The sequence below is a fragment of the Castor canadensis genome, chromosome 3 (assembly GCF_047511655.1).
Source record: "Castor canadensis chromosome 3, mCasCan1.hap1v2, whole genome shotgun sequence".
NCBI lineage: Eukaryota > Metazoa > Chordata > Mammalia > Rodentia > Castoridae > Castor > Castor canadensis.
Window position 1 is genome coordinate 9,934,763 of NC_133388.1, and position 12,382 is coordinate 9,947,144.

Here is a 12,382-nt window from a genome sequence, read left to right on the forward strand (position 1 = left end):
CAAAAATCCAAGATGTCAAATACCACAAGAATAAACACAAAAAATAAGGGCTTTTTTCAAAAAGCTAAAAGGATTTTGAATGTTTTCAACATAAAGAAATGATAAATGTTTGAGGAGATAAGTATGTTTATCCTAATTTAAACTACATAACATATAAATTTTTAAATAATTTTTAAAATAAAGACTTTCCTATACACCAGGCATAATTAGTTAGAGGGAGTAATTTTAAAATGAAGACTATACAGGTAACAATAAACACCCATGTCTACCGTAGCATTATTCACAATAGCTAAGCTATTGAAACAACCAGGATGTACTACAACTGATGAATGGATTAAGAAAATATGGTATTTATATACAATGGAATTTTATTCAGCCGTAAAAAGAAGAATGAAATTTTGTCATTTGCAGGTAAATGAATGGAACTGGAGAACATAATCGTAAATGAAGTTAGCCAGGTTCAAAACGCTAAAGGCCACGTTTTCTCTTATATGTGGAATGCAGACCCAATACAAATACCAGTTATGCTAACAGGAGGTCACTAACTAATGGGAGAGGGAGGGTGAAAGAAGGAAGTTAAGAAAGTGAATAAGGTTGATGTACTTTCTATACATGAATGAATATAGAATTTTTAAACCAGTTGAAATTACCATAAGAAGGGGACTAAGGTAGAAAGGAGAAAAATAGAGGGGATGAACAAATTCAGGTTATAATACAGCTATACATGAAAATGTCAAAATGAAACACCTTACATAGCTATTTTAAACAAGCAAAAATGTTTTTTTTAAAAACAGAGAATAGGAAGGTAAAACAGGTCCCGCCTGGAGGGTTAGTCCCAGTAGCAGGGGAGGATATTAAAGAAAGCATGTTTGTGGCGGAAATATTACGTACTCATATATGAAGATGGAAAAGTGGGATCCGTTGAAATGATTCCAGGAATGGAGTGAGGGGGATAAAGGAGAATGATGGAGTGGGTGACTTCAACTATGACATATTGCAAGAACTTTTGTAAATGTCACAATGTATCCCCAACACAATAATGATAATAAAAAATAAAGTAAAAAAAATGAAGACTATGAACAAATCTACAAAAAAAGTGAGAAGAAAATGAAAAATGTTATTGAAAAACATAAAAGAAGACCTAACTAAATGGATACGTGATGCCAGACAGGCTTGGGATGGCAAAGCTGCCTGTGGGAGGCAATACAGATACAACTTCAAACACCGGCAGTTTCTATCCCAGCCACCCCACTCCAGAGCTCCTCCCAGTATATTTGCTAGACATACGTATGACGGCAATAAATGTCCACGGAAGGCCTGCAGCACTGTTTGTTTAGCAACAGGTAAGAGGAGCATGCATTCATAACATGAACGAGGTGAGGTCTGAAAATAATGAAACAGAAAGCATCCCAATTCTCCATGTGGAGAAGCGTGCCACGCTAGTCCTTCCCTTTATTCTCTGCCTAGAACCAGTGGGAAAGACAGACTCACAACAACACAAGACTGAATCAGGTCCTAGGATATCAATCCACACAAGTGTGCCAGGAGCAAACCTGACTGTGTGATCCAAATCTGCCCATGCAGACCCCAACACACAGATTCACACAGCACTGAACTTCTTCTTTTTAAAAAGTCTTCCTGAAATTCCGAATAAGTTGATACCAACTAGTTCTCTGTAAGAAGTGCTTTGGTCTGGAATTCAACATTTTACTTTGTTTTGGGGAGTTTTGTTTTTGTTTTTATTTTTGTTTTTTGCAGTACTGGGGTTTGAACTCAGGACCTACACCTTGAGTAACTCCACCAGCCCTTTTTTGGTGATGGGTTTTTCTTGAGATAGGGCCTAGCAAACTATTTGCCCAGGCTGGCTTTAAACTTCGATCCTCCTGATCTCTGCCTCCTGAATAGCCAGGATTACAGGGCTGAGCCACCAGTGCCTGACTTGGAATACAACATTTTAATTCTGTGCTATTAGCAAGCAGAAGCAGGGGGAAAACAAGGCTGTTAGGCACACCACGGCCAGCAGAGGGCGAAGTGGAAGAGCACAGCAAGTCCAGATCAAGGACCAACTTTTTTTTTTTTTTAAGTTTTCACAAGGATTTATTTTAGTATAAAAGGACAAAGTAGGGAGAAATGGGGGAGGAAGGGACAGACCTTTTCTGCTTCCCAGGCAGAATTCCTTTTTTTCTGAGGGGAGAGGGAGGGAGAAAGGCTCTCCTATATGCTGGCCTCAAACTCAGGATCTTCCTGCCCTGGGCCTCCTGAGTATAGAGATTACACCTGTGCACCACCACACCTAGCTAGATGCTGGATTTCAATGTCCCTTGGAATCAGTTACTCAACTCCTTCCACACCTTTCCCTCAAATGGCACCATTTGCTTAACAAGCTTCTGTCATACAAGCCAGGTTATAGTAAATAAATGTCTGTAGTTAGCCTCCTCCTATAATGGTGCTCCTGCTAGGAGGTAATCCAGGTAGGTACGAACACCCACATGCAAAGTTATCATCGAAATAAGACTTCCAAAACCAGCCAGCCCTCAAATGGAACTAATTCAACATGGTGGACTAATTATAGACTAATGGAATATGAATGATTTGGTACCTAAATACTCAGCCAGGTCCTGGGGCCAGTCTCAACTCATGGCCCAGGCGCACCCACCACAACTCCTTCCTGTCAAGGGGCACCCACCAGGATGCTTGTGCTTGGCCATGAGGATGGATTCTCACCTGTGTAGTTGTCACCAGTGGTCCACTCCCAGGAGAGGCCTACGGAGGAAAATCAGAGAGCAGTGTGGCCTGTTGACTCTACTCTCTAACAAGTCAAAGCAGCAAGCTCTGAATGAACACGAGAGTGGACAACAGGACTCCTGACACACTCCGTTCCATACCTGTCATCACTCATTCAACAAACATTGCCAGTGCATTAGCTCCTCACCGAGCTCTACACACTGGGCACCAGAGACTCTGCCACAGTGGGAGAAGCTAAATGATGTCCTGTGCTCACCAAATTCACATGCAGGGGGAAAGACAGACCCCAGATAAGTGAGCCAGACGATGTCAGGAAGGGAAAACTCAAAAGAGAAAAAGTAGCCGGGCCATGGTGGCTCACACCTATAATCCTAGCCACTCCGGAGGCAGAGATCAGGAGGTTCACAGTTCAAAGCCAGCCTGGGCAAATAGTTCACGAGTCCCTATCTCAAAAATACCTAATACAAAAAGGGCTGGTGGAATGGCATAAAGTGTAGGCCCTGAGTTCAAGCCCCAGTACTGAAAAAAAAAAAAAAAAGAAAAAGAAGAAGAAAGAAAAGTGAAGCAGAGGAGAGTGAGGGCAGCTGGGCCTGGGCTACAGAGCCACACAGGGGAGCTAATGCAGGCCTCAAACCGAAGACGAAGAGAAGGAGCAGAGGGGTTGCCCCGCACTGAATACTGAATAGAACCAACACCACCAGATGAGAGGAGTCAGGATGGTTCAAGAAAACAAGACAAAAATGGAGAAGATTGGGAACTTACGGGAATAACACAATTTAGGAGGTGACTGCTGCCTTTTGTTTCTACGATGAAAGAAGAAATTTTTAATAGGGGGCGTGGTTCAACCAAGACCGCGGCAGCCAGATAGGGAAAAAGGTACCAGCGTTGGAGAAGAGTCTACGGGGACACCAACAAGTCAGCTCCACGAGGGCAAGCCATTTTTGTAAGTTTGTTCACTGCTCGAAGATCCCCGAAGTCTAGTCCTATTTGTGAAATAGATGGTGCTAAGGGGTGCAGATGAAGTAAAATCGGAATATTCCCATACAACAAACATTTTCAGATAACCCACTCTGTGTCAGGCCCTATGTTGGGTCAAATGTGGACAGAAACTAAACACATCCTCCAGGATCCCAGAGGCCACAGACAACGGAGATACGACCAGAGATGGGTTTTGAAGGATGAACAGAAGTTAGTGGCGCTGTCAGTAGTAAGAGGTAAGGATGGTTCGGAGCACAGCGCTTTTGGAAGGAACCAAAACCGAAAGAAAGGCTAGCAGTGATGAAAGACCCGCGATGAGAGGCGAGGAGCGCGCTGGACGCGGCATGAACCCAACACCCTCCCGCCCAGGGACCCGCAGCTCACCACACGCACCGGAAGCGCTCGGTACTTCCCTAGGTGGTCCGATCTGCACTCCGCCGCCGAGTCGCGTTCCGCCGCGACACCGTGCTTCCAGCCAATCAAAGACTGGCTCCGCCCCACCCTCGCACGAACAGCCAATGATACCGCGTTAAATCCGGAAGTAGTTCCGGCCGGACGGCGTTTCCAGGGACGCCCAGGAGGTAACCCGTGGCTGAGCCGGCAGCGCTCACTGGCCTGGTAGGGCCAGGTAAGTGAGGGGAGGGCAACCCGGGCGATGAAAGCTAGGGAGGGACGCTAGGGCGGCTCCCGGAGCACTGGCCTTCTGGGGAGTGCCCGCATGCCTGGGTTCGGGATGCCCTCCTTAGAGCCGGCTCGCTGTCCTGATGGGTCGCGAAGGCTGCCACTGCCCATCTCGCCCTTCTCCGAGCGCCGCCGACTGGCATGTCTACCACCCCTGCCAGCACCGACCCTTCGTCGTCTCCAGTCTCTTCCCCTTTCTCGAGAAGAGGGGGCCCCCACTGTTGCTTGGTGCTTGCTATGCGCCAGGGGCATTGCCTGTAGTGTCAAGGGGAGTCTCATCCAGGTAGTGTTAGGAATCCTCTTTATGCCTATTTCACAAGTGAGGAAAACGAGGCAGGGAAGTAATGTGCCTTGCAAAGCAAGAAGATGCCCAAGCTGGGATTGAAACCCAGGGTTCTCTGACCCCCGAACTCGAGCTTTCCACTACACTGCGGCGCCTCAGAGCACAGCAGCCGCAGGGAATTTACAGGCTGTCTGCCCCCTACCCCGTGACTACACCTGAGCACAGTTGCAATGGTGTTGAGGGTGGGGAACAGGCAGAGGGCAGGGCAGTTATGTGGCGATCAACCTAGTGAAGGGGTGCTGATGCAACTACAGATAAATCGCTTTGTTGTTTTGAAGGTTTCACTGATCTCATCCAGAGCCCGCAGCCAACCCGCCTCTGATTGGACAGGCTCATCAAGGAGGCTGGTCAAGAGGCTGAATTGTTTCGAGAATCTGTGTGATTTCTAAGAAACTCCTACGTGCACGGGTTGAAGGGGCGGGATAAGACAGGAAAGATATTATAACCTGAATTTCCTTTTCTAAAAAAGGAAACTGAAAGAAAGAGAAGAGTATTAAAGACCACCCCCATCTAGGCTGGCCATTCTCAGCTGCTCAACTGCCCAGTGTGACCAGTGGCCACCTCTGCGGTGTCTCTCACAACCAGGGTATGTTTTGCCATCTTTGCCAGGCTTAGAGCTTGTTTTTAGTTGTTTTAGTACTCTCATGCTTCCTGTTTCCATAGGGAGTGGAGATAGTGGGTAGGGAATTGCCTGCTTGGTTCAGAGCTTGCTTTTCAGCACCTTCATGTCAGCTATCATATCTTTCAGTGATGCTGCCTTCTTAAATAGCATCTGAACATGTTGACATCCTTATTGTGATGCCCAAAAGTAGCTAATGCCTGACTTCATGTAACTCAGTTTCCTTTCCTTTTAAAATAATGTTCATGGGGCTGGAAATGTAGCTCAGTTGGTAGAACCCTTGCCTACCAGGAACAAAAAGTTTTCTCCTAAGAGGTCTTCTTTTCTTGGTCCTTTCGGAATTCATTAGTCCAAAACCCACACTCTGAGGCCACATTTCCACCTCCTGGGCATTCAGAGACTTTCTTGGGCCACCTGCTCTTCCAATCAGGTCTAAATTAGCTATTTTGATGTCACTCTTTTCCAGATTACAGTTTAGTATATCTTATCTGTGATGATTTCACTTCAGCCCAGTCATTCTTCTTTCCATTCCTTCTGCCCTTACTGTATCATTTCTTTAAGTGCCTGTTATGCTCATCCAGAACAATGGGACCTTTCCAAATGAGCATAAGATTAAAGGTCCTGAAAGAGAGGACTTGGGAGTGTAAGAACTCTTGCAGCTTTTTCCTCAGAGGTCTGGTATGAAGTAGGTAGTTTGTCTGTTTATGTTCCTAATGCCTTGGTTTAAAGAACTTAATAGATACTTCATGTTTGTAACTTTATTTTCTCCTTCCATGTTGTATCAAAAGACTTTCCTTATCAAAGACTCAACTCCCCATTTGGAGTTAATGTGCTACACCCATAAGACAGTGGTCCTTAAACTTTGGGTATTTCAGACCCCTTTGAAAGGGTAATAAAAATTGATACTCTACCTAAAACCATATACACCCAGTGCACATGCAAACTTTGATGTCTTTCAGAGGTTCTAAACTCCAGGCTGAAAAGCTCTGAAGTTAAACAATTAAATTTTAACTTTTTTCAATTTATAAAATTAACTGAAAGTTAGCTAATAAGTAAGGTGGATGTTGACTAGGTGGGGGAGAAAGGAAGCCATTCACACACTAAATGGGTAAGTGGAGAAATGCATCATAAAATGAAGGAGGTGGTAGTTCTGTTCCTCTTGTCTCAGACCACTCCTTCAGCACTTACTCAAGAAGTTGCATCATACACACAAGTTGTATCTAGTGTGGTAACTCCAGCAAGCTGAGTGTGAGTCTTGTGATCATGGGAGCATCATCTGCTACTCCCTCAGGCTGATTTACTTCCCACATTTCTCTTCTAAAATGAGATTCTGATATTTAAAGATGCATATTTGTCTCTGCAACATGGAGCCTGAATACAGGCCCAGCTCCTCTAGCCTATCCTGTATCAAAGAAACAGTTACTGGTTTGGTTGCATTGGGAGGAGACTGGCTATCCCAAGCTGACTCAGTTATTCTATTCTGCCTGACACTTTTCCTAGGAATTTTTTAAGGTAATTTTGATCAATACTTAATTCGGATCCTATTCAATTTGATCTTACTGCCACTATCTATAGCTGTCCATGCAGGATCCCACATTTTTGGAAGGGCAGAATTAAGGGAAGTACAGAAGGAGGCACCATCCTCCTGTGCTAACATTGCAGATGTTAGCAATGAACTAGGGTACATGACCTGGAAGGCTCCAGGAAACATGGCTCTCCCCAGATCTCAGAAGGCTCAACATAGTATCAGGACATTAAATAAAAAGCTGACTAAAGTCCAGACAGGGAAATCAACCTTTACCTAGAACAGATACTTATAAAGACATTATAAGAGGAAAATGTTGGACTAAGTGACTTCTGCAATTCATGCATTCAGTAAAGATTTGTTGAAAACTGTATACCAGATACTAATAAATTTATGAAGGAAATGCTGGGAGATCACAGAAGATGGACCCAGAGGTGCAGGGGTCAAGAAAGGCTGTGAAGAGTTGAGATTTGAGTTAGAAAGATATTCATCAGTGTCCTGGCAAAGGAGGGTAAGATATTTCAGGCAGCAGGAACAGCTGGAATTCTGACAGCCCATGGCCTTGACTTCCTGGAACTCAGAAGGGTGGGCTGGGTTCCTTGAGCCATCAGCCTTCTGTCTGCTACAGAAAGCATGTACAGTCTGGGGGCAGGGAGAGGGGGGCTGGACTCAGGTCAGTATTTGGGGTTTGAGCTTGATTCTGGATCATTCGTGGTTGGATTATTTTGTATTGCTTTCTTTGTTATCTGATACGGACAAACATCTGCCCACAACCTGCATGGGTATGCTGCGTGAACCTGACTAGAAGCGACAGGGAATGAGAAATAAAAGAACACACAGGTGTAAGCATAACACAGAAAACTGGGATCAGGAGGGCTACACGTTCCTGGTGGGAAACGTGAGCGCCTACCTGAGCCAGAGTTTATTTTATAGGTCAGTACAAGGAAAAGACTCAGGTAAAAATCAAGCTTCAACAATTCTTTGATCTAAGGTAAAAGAAATGAGGTCTGGTGGGCTAATTTTCCTAAGGCTATGGAAGCTTAATTACAACACGTCAGTTCTGGAATCACCAAGGCACTCAAGACACCTTATCTAAGGTACTGATTAATCTGGCATCCGGGAGTTTCCAAATAGTTCTGTTACTTTATCTAGTTTTTCATCAGGGGGCTGGTATGTGGACACAGCAGGTTGTTTTCTTCAAGGAGATGCGGGAACAAAGGTCAAGACACCAGGTACTGGGAAAAATATAGTAAGAGAGGTTTTGCAAACTCCTACTATGGAGAGGCTCTGCAATCTCCATTATTTCCCAGTCCAGGGTCCATGCCTGGTCCCCAACAAACATCCCCAGAGAGAAATGAATAATGACTAATTTCATCTGCTTATAGCTGGGACATAAATGGGAGCCTGAGTTATTTTTCCTCTCTGGCACTAAGAAAAAGGTACTTCTGCATTCCTCTTTTTTTATGGGCCTCCCTATGCTAGGAACACCTTGTTACCCCAGTCAGTTATCTCACCAGCGTTCCCTTTCTGGGAATTATGGTGATTCTCAGCAAGTAATAAAAGAAACTGGCTGCTGTCCCATCCTGGTTTCAGTATTATGATTTCATTGAGTTATATGAAGATTGATATCATTCATTAACAAAATGCTGGTACATATCCTCCTTTCAAAGAATTCAAGTAGCATGTTCTTCCTTTTACTTTCACTGACAGAAATTTTCAACTAGGTTTAATTCTTTATTATCATACTAGCAGTAGTATTTTTCTTTGTCCTTTAGTATTTTTCTCTATACAGTTAAAATCATTTTGTAAAAAATATATTTTATTGTAAGCAACCTAGAAGATTTTGGAGAGACTTTCTTAATGTTGATAAAATCAAATTTATGTATTTGGTTAAGGTGGGATTTTAATTTGTGTCATAAATAAGACTAATTTTTGTCTTAAAGATTGATGTTAAAATTCATACATCTTTTTAAACAAATTGAACAAGTTAAAAATAAATTACACCTCAAATTTGTATGTTCAACTCAGAGAGTTAAGTAGTTTGTAGGACAGTGGTTGAGACTACTGCTTGAGTTCGTAGTCCATCTCTGTGTGTGTTGGACAAGCTTTGTAACCCTCTGTTTCTCATCTGTGAGATGAGAGAACAAATCCATCACACAGGATTCTGGTAAGGCTCAAGTACATTGGTGTATATAAGATGCTTACAACAATACCAGGGTGGAAGTACTCAGAATTAGGGGCTTGACCATAAGCTGCTGCTTTATCACCACTCTCTCTTTCAAGGTGTTGCAGCAAATTAAGATGAAGCTGGAGGTCAGTGGAGCTCTGGAACCTTAGAAACAAAACCCAGGGCAGTAACAAGACTCACACTGTGTTTGCATCTTGCTTTACAGTTTACAAAGTGCTCCCATGTCATTTTTTACTGATTTCTTCTTGTAATAGTCCTTAACATGTGGAAAAAGTTCTTGGTGATATTAATTTTTTTAGTATTTTATTTTTTATTATCATATTATTGTACTGGGGGTACATTGTGACATTTACAAAAGTTCTTACAGTATACATATTTAAATTTACCCCCACATCATTCTCCTTTAACCCCCTACCCCATTCCTGCAATGGTTTCAGCAACTCTCATTTTTCCATTTCCATACATAAGTACATAATATTTCCACTACATTCACTGTCTTTATATCCTCCCACTTCCCAATGGTACCAACCCCCCAGAAGGACTTGTTTTACTTTCCTGTTCTCCGTTTTTTTTAAAAAAGACATTTTGTTTAAGATAACTATACAGGGAGTTTCATTGTGACATTTCTATGTATATATGTATTATAACCTGAATTGGTTCGTCCCCTCTATTTTTCTTTCTCAGTGATGCTATTTTATAGATTAGGAAACTGACACTGAGAAAAGGGAATTGACTGACTTAAGAAGGAACCTTTTTCAAGGTTAATAGAAAACAATGCCTGATAGAAGGCTCAGACATGTGTTCCTCAAAGGTTTGTAGTCAAGTAAGACAGCATATGGAATGGGTAGGCTGCAGGTTACCTCATTTGGAACCCAGCACAGGTAAGTTCTGTTCTCTTCACAGAGCTCACTAAGCCTGAGACCAGAGCAGCTGTCCAATTAGAAGCCATTTGCTTAGCAGTGGTACATTGGTTATGGCTGCAAAGGCCTGAGAATTTGTCCCCAAAGCAGCTAAGATAAAGAACAAACAGTAGTTTGCCAAATGTTTTTAGCTCTAGTGAACATAGACTTCACTGGTACTTCTTTCCTAAGTAAACACAAGTCCCTCCTTTGCTATGGGCAGTGGGTAAGGATGGGGCATCAAACTTAGTCTTCACTCAGAGGGTCCTCCTTTGCTGATCACAAGTAAGTATGTCATAGCAACTACTTTAGTCCTCACCAGCAGCACTTGTTCTTCTTTTATGTCATATTATCCATTTCCTGTACTATAACTCACAACCTGAAAAAAGGATTAGAGGAAAAAAAAAAATAGCTGCAATTATCTACTAATCTCATCCTCCCCCACCCCAGTTTCTTTTTCTTCACAGAGTTGTGTTGACTGCAGAACAAGTGCTCCACACCCTAGTCAGCTGTGAACCTGGAAGATGTCAGACGTGGCCAATGGCGAGCCCTGTACCTCTCCTCTGGAACTGTTCAACAGCATAGCTGCTCAGGGGGCACTCGTGAAGTCCCTTAAAGCTAAAAAGGCATCAAAAGTAGGTGGTTTTGTTGGGCTTTACAACACATGTAATCTGAGTCTCCCACATCTATAGGGTTAAGTTGTTTTAGAAGAGTCTGCTCCTTCAATGACCAAAGGTGGTATTTTTATAATTTTTTTTCTTTTTTTTTTTTTTTGGTTTTGTTTTGTTTTTATGGGTTATACACACACACACTTTGGTTATAATTTTAAATTATATTGTCATCATTATCATGCCTGTAGTCTAAAAAGCCATTGTTCTGAAAGCCTTTGTGAAATGCAGTAATCCCTTGGTACCCCCAGGGAATTGGTCCCAGGACCCCCAAGGATACTAAAATCCATCAGTACCCAAGTCTCTTATTTAAAACAGCTAGAGGCTGGTGGAGTGGCTTGGCAGTGGAGCACCTGCCAACCAAGCATGAGGCCCTGAGTTCAAACCCCAGTGCCTCTAAAAAAAAAAAAAAAAAAAAAAATCCTCCTAAAACAGTGTTGTAGCCCAATGTGGTGGTGCACATCTGTAATCCTAGCACTCAAGAGACTGAACTAGGAAGATGGCAAGTTCAAGGCCATCCTGGGCTACATAGCGAGTTCTAGGCCAGTCTCAGCCACATAGTAAGACCCTGTCTCAAACACACACACACACCATAGTGTTTACATATAACCTATACACGTACATACTTCTCTATACTTTTAAGTCATCTCTATATTATAATACTTACTCAAAGGTAAATTCTATATAAGGAGCTGCTATACTATAAAGTTTATGTGATAATAACAAAAGTCTATACATGTCCAGTAGAGATGCATTTTTTCCAAGTATTTTCAATCTGAAGTTGGTGAACCCTAGGATACAGAACCCACAGATATGGAGGGTGGTCTATACCACAGCCCTCCAGCCCATCCTTCCCCATTTCCTGTTCCCAGACACAAATATTTTCAGTTCTTTTAGCTGATTCTTTAGGTGTGTACTCCCCATACCTCTAAATATGCTTTTTTCCTTCCTTCTTGTTGATATTCAAGTTTGGGGCATAAATTTCAGAATTCATACTTTCAAACACTTCCTGTCCTTCCAGTCTCCCACTGTATACTGGTTGTGTTTCTAGTTAGGTCATTATTAGTAGCAATATTATCATGCTATGTAAACATGTAGACACCTGAACCATCAAGTATGAGTATGAGTATTTGTCCTTCCCTGCCCAGCTTTGTTTTCTCTGGAGTTAATATTTGTCTTAATTTCTGTTTGCCTACCTTTTTATGTACAAATGATAATGCACAGTCATGCACCGCTTAACAATATTGCACTTAAAGACCGTTCACATATACAATGGTGGTTCCATAGAACTAAAAGTTTCTTATCACCTAATGACACAGTCACCACTGTAACCTTGTAATGGAATGCATTACACACGTGTGCTGATGGACACACCTACTATACTGCCAGTCATAAAAAAGGATAGCACATACAATATGTACAGCACATAATACTTGATTGTGATAATAACCACCATGTTACTAGTTTATAGTCTTTTGGTTTGGTTTGATTTTGGCTATTTTGTTGTGAATTTTTGTTTTTGCTTTGGTAGTGGTATTGGAGATGGAACCCAGTGCCTGGTACATGCTAAGCAAGTGCTCTACCACTGAGCTACATCCCCAGCCCTGGTTTATATTTTTACTGTACTTTTTAATTGTCATTTCAGGATGTACTCCTACTTATTTAAAAAAATAAATAAGTTTACAGTAAAACAGTGTGCACAGCCTCCTACATACCATGTTTACCAAATGACTTGA

At 42.4% G+C, this 12,382-nt stretch overlaps 2 protein-coding genes across 10 annotated transcripts in view; one reads left to right on the forward strand and one right to left on the reverse strand.

The window, feature by feature from the left end:
- The window catches only part of Wdr25 (WD repeat domain 25), a 138,493-nt gene extending 134,319 nt beyond the window's left edge, over positions 1-4,174 (reverse strand). Inside the window, exons 1-2 of one of the 6 annotated variants that reach the window (XM_074067160.1) lie at positions 4,117-4,135; positions 2,725-2,763 (exon numbers count right to left, since the gene is read on the reverse strand). The gene's annotated coding sequence lies outside the window, so the exon portion shown is untranslated. The other 5 variants (XM_074067161.1, XM_074067159.1, XM_074067162.1 and 2 more) reach the window with 5 other exon arrangements.
- A 73-nt stretch (positions 4,175-4,247) lies between these two features.
- Positions 4,248-12,382, forward strand: part of Wars1 (tryptophanyl-tRNA synthetase 1) — a 36,567-nt gene continuing 28,432 nt past the window's right edge. Inside the window, exons 1-4 of one of the 4 annotated variants that reach the window (XM_020183545.2) lie at positions 4,260-4,351; positions 5,026-5,123; positions 5,217-5,333; positions 10,429-10,613. In XM_020183545.2, the coding sequence (XP_020039134.2) occupies positions 10,503-10,613 (111 nt within the window). In that variant the 5' untranslated portion in view covers positions 4,260-4,351; positions 5,026-5,123; positions 5,217-5,333; positions 10,429-10,502. Of the gene's footprint in view, positions 4,352-5,025; positions 5,334-10,428; positions 10,614-12,382 lie in introns of all 4 variants that reach the window. The other 3 variants (XM_074067166.1, XM_074067167.1, XM_020183547.2) reach the window with 3 other exon arrangements.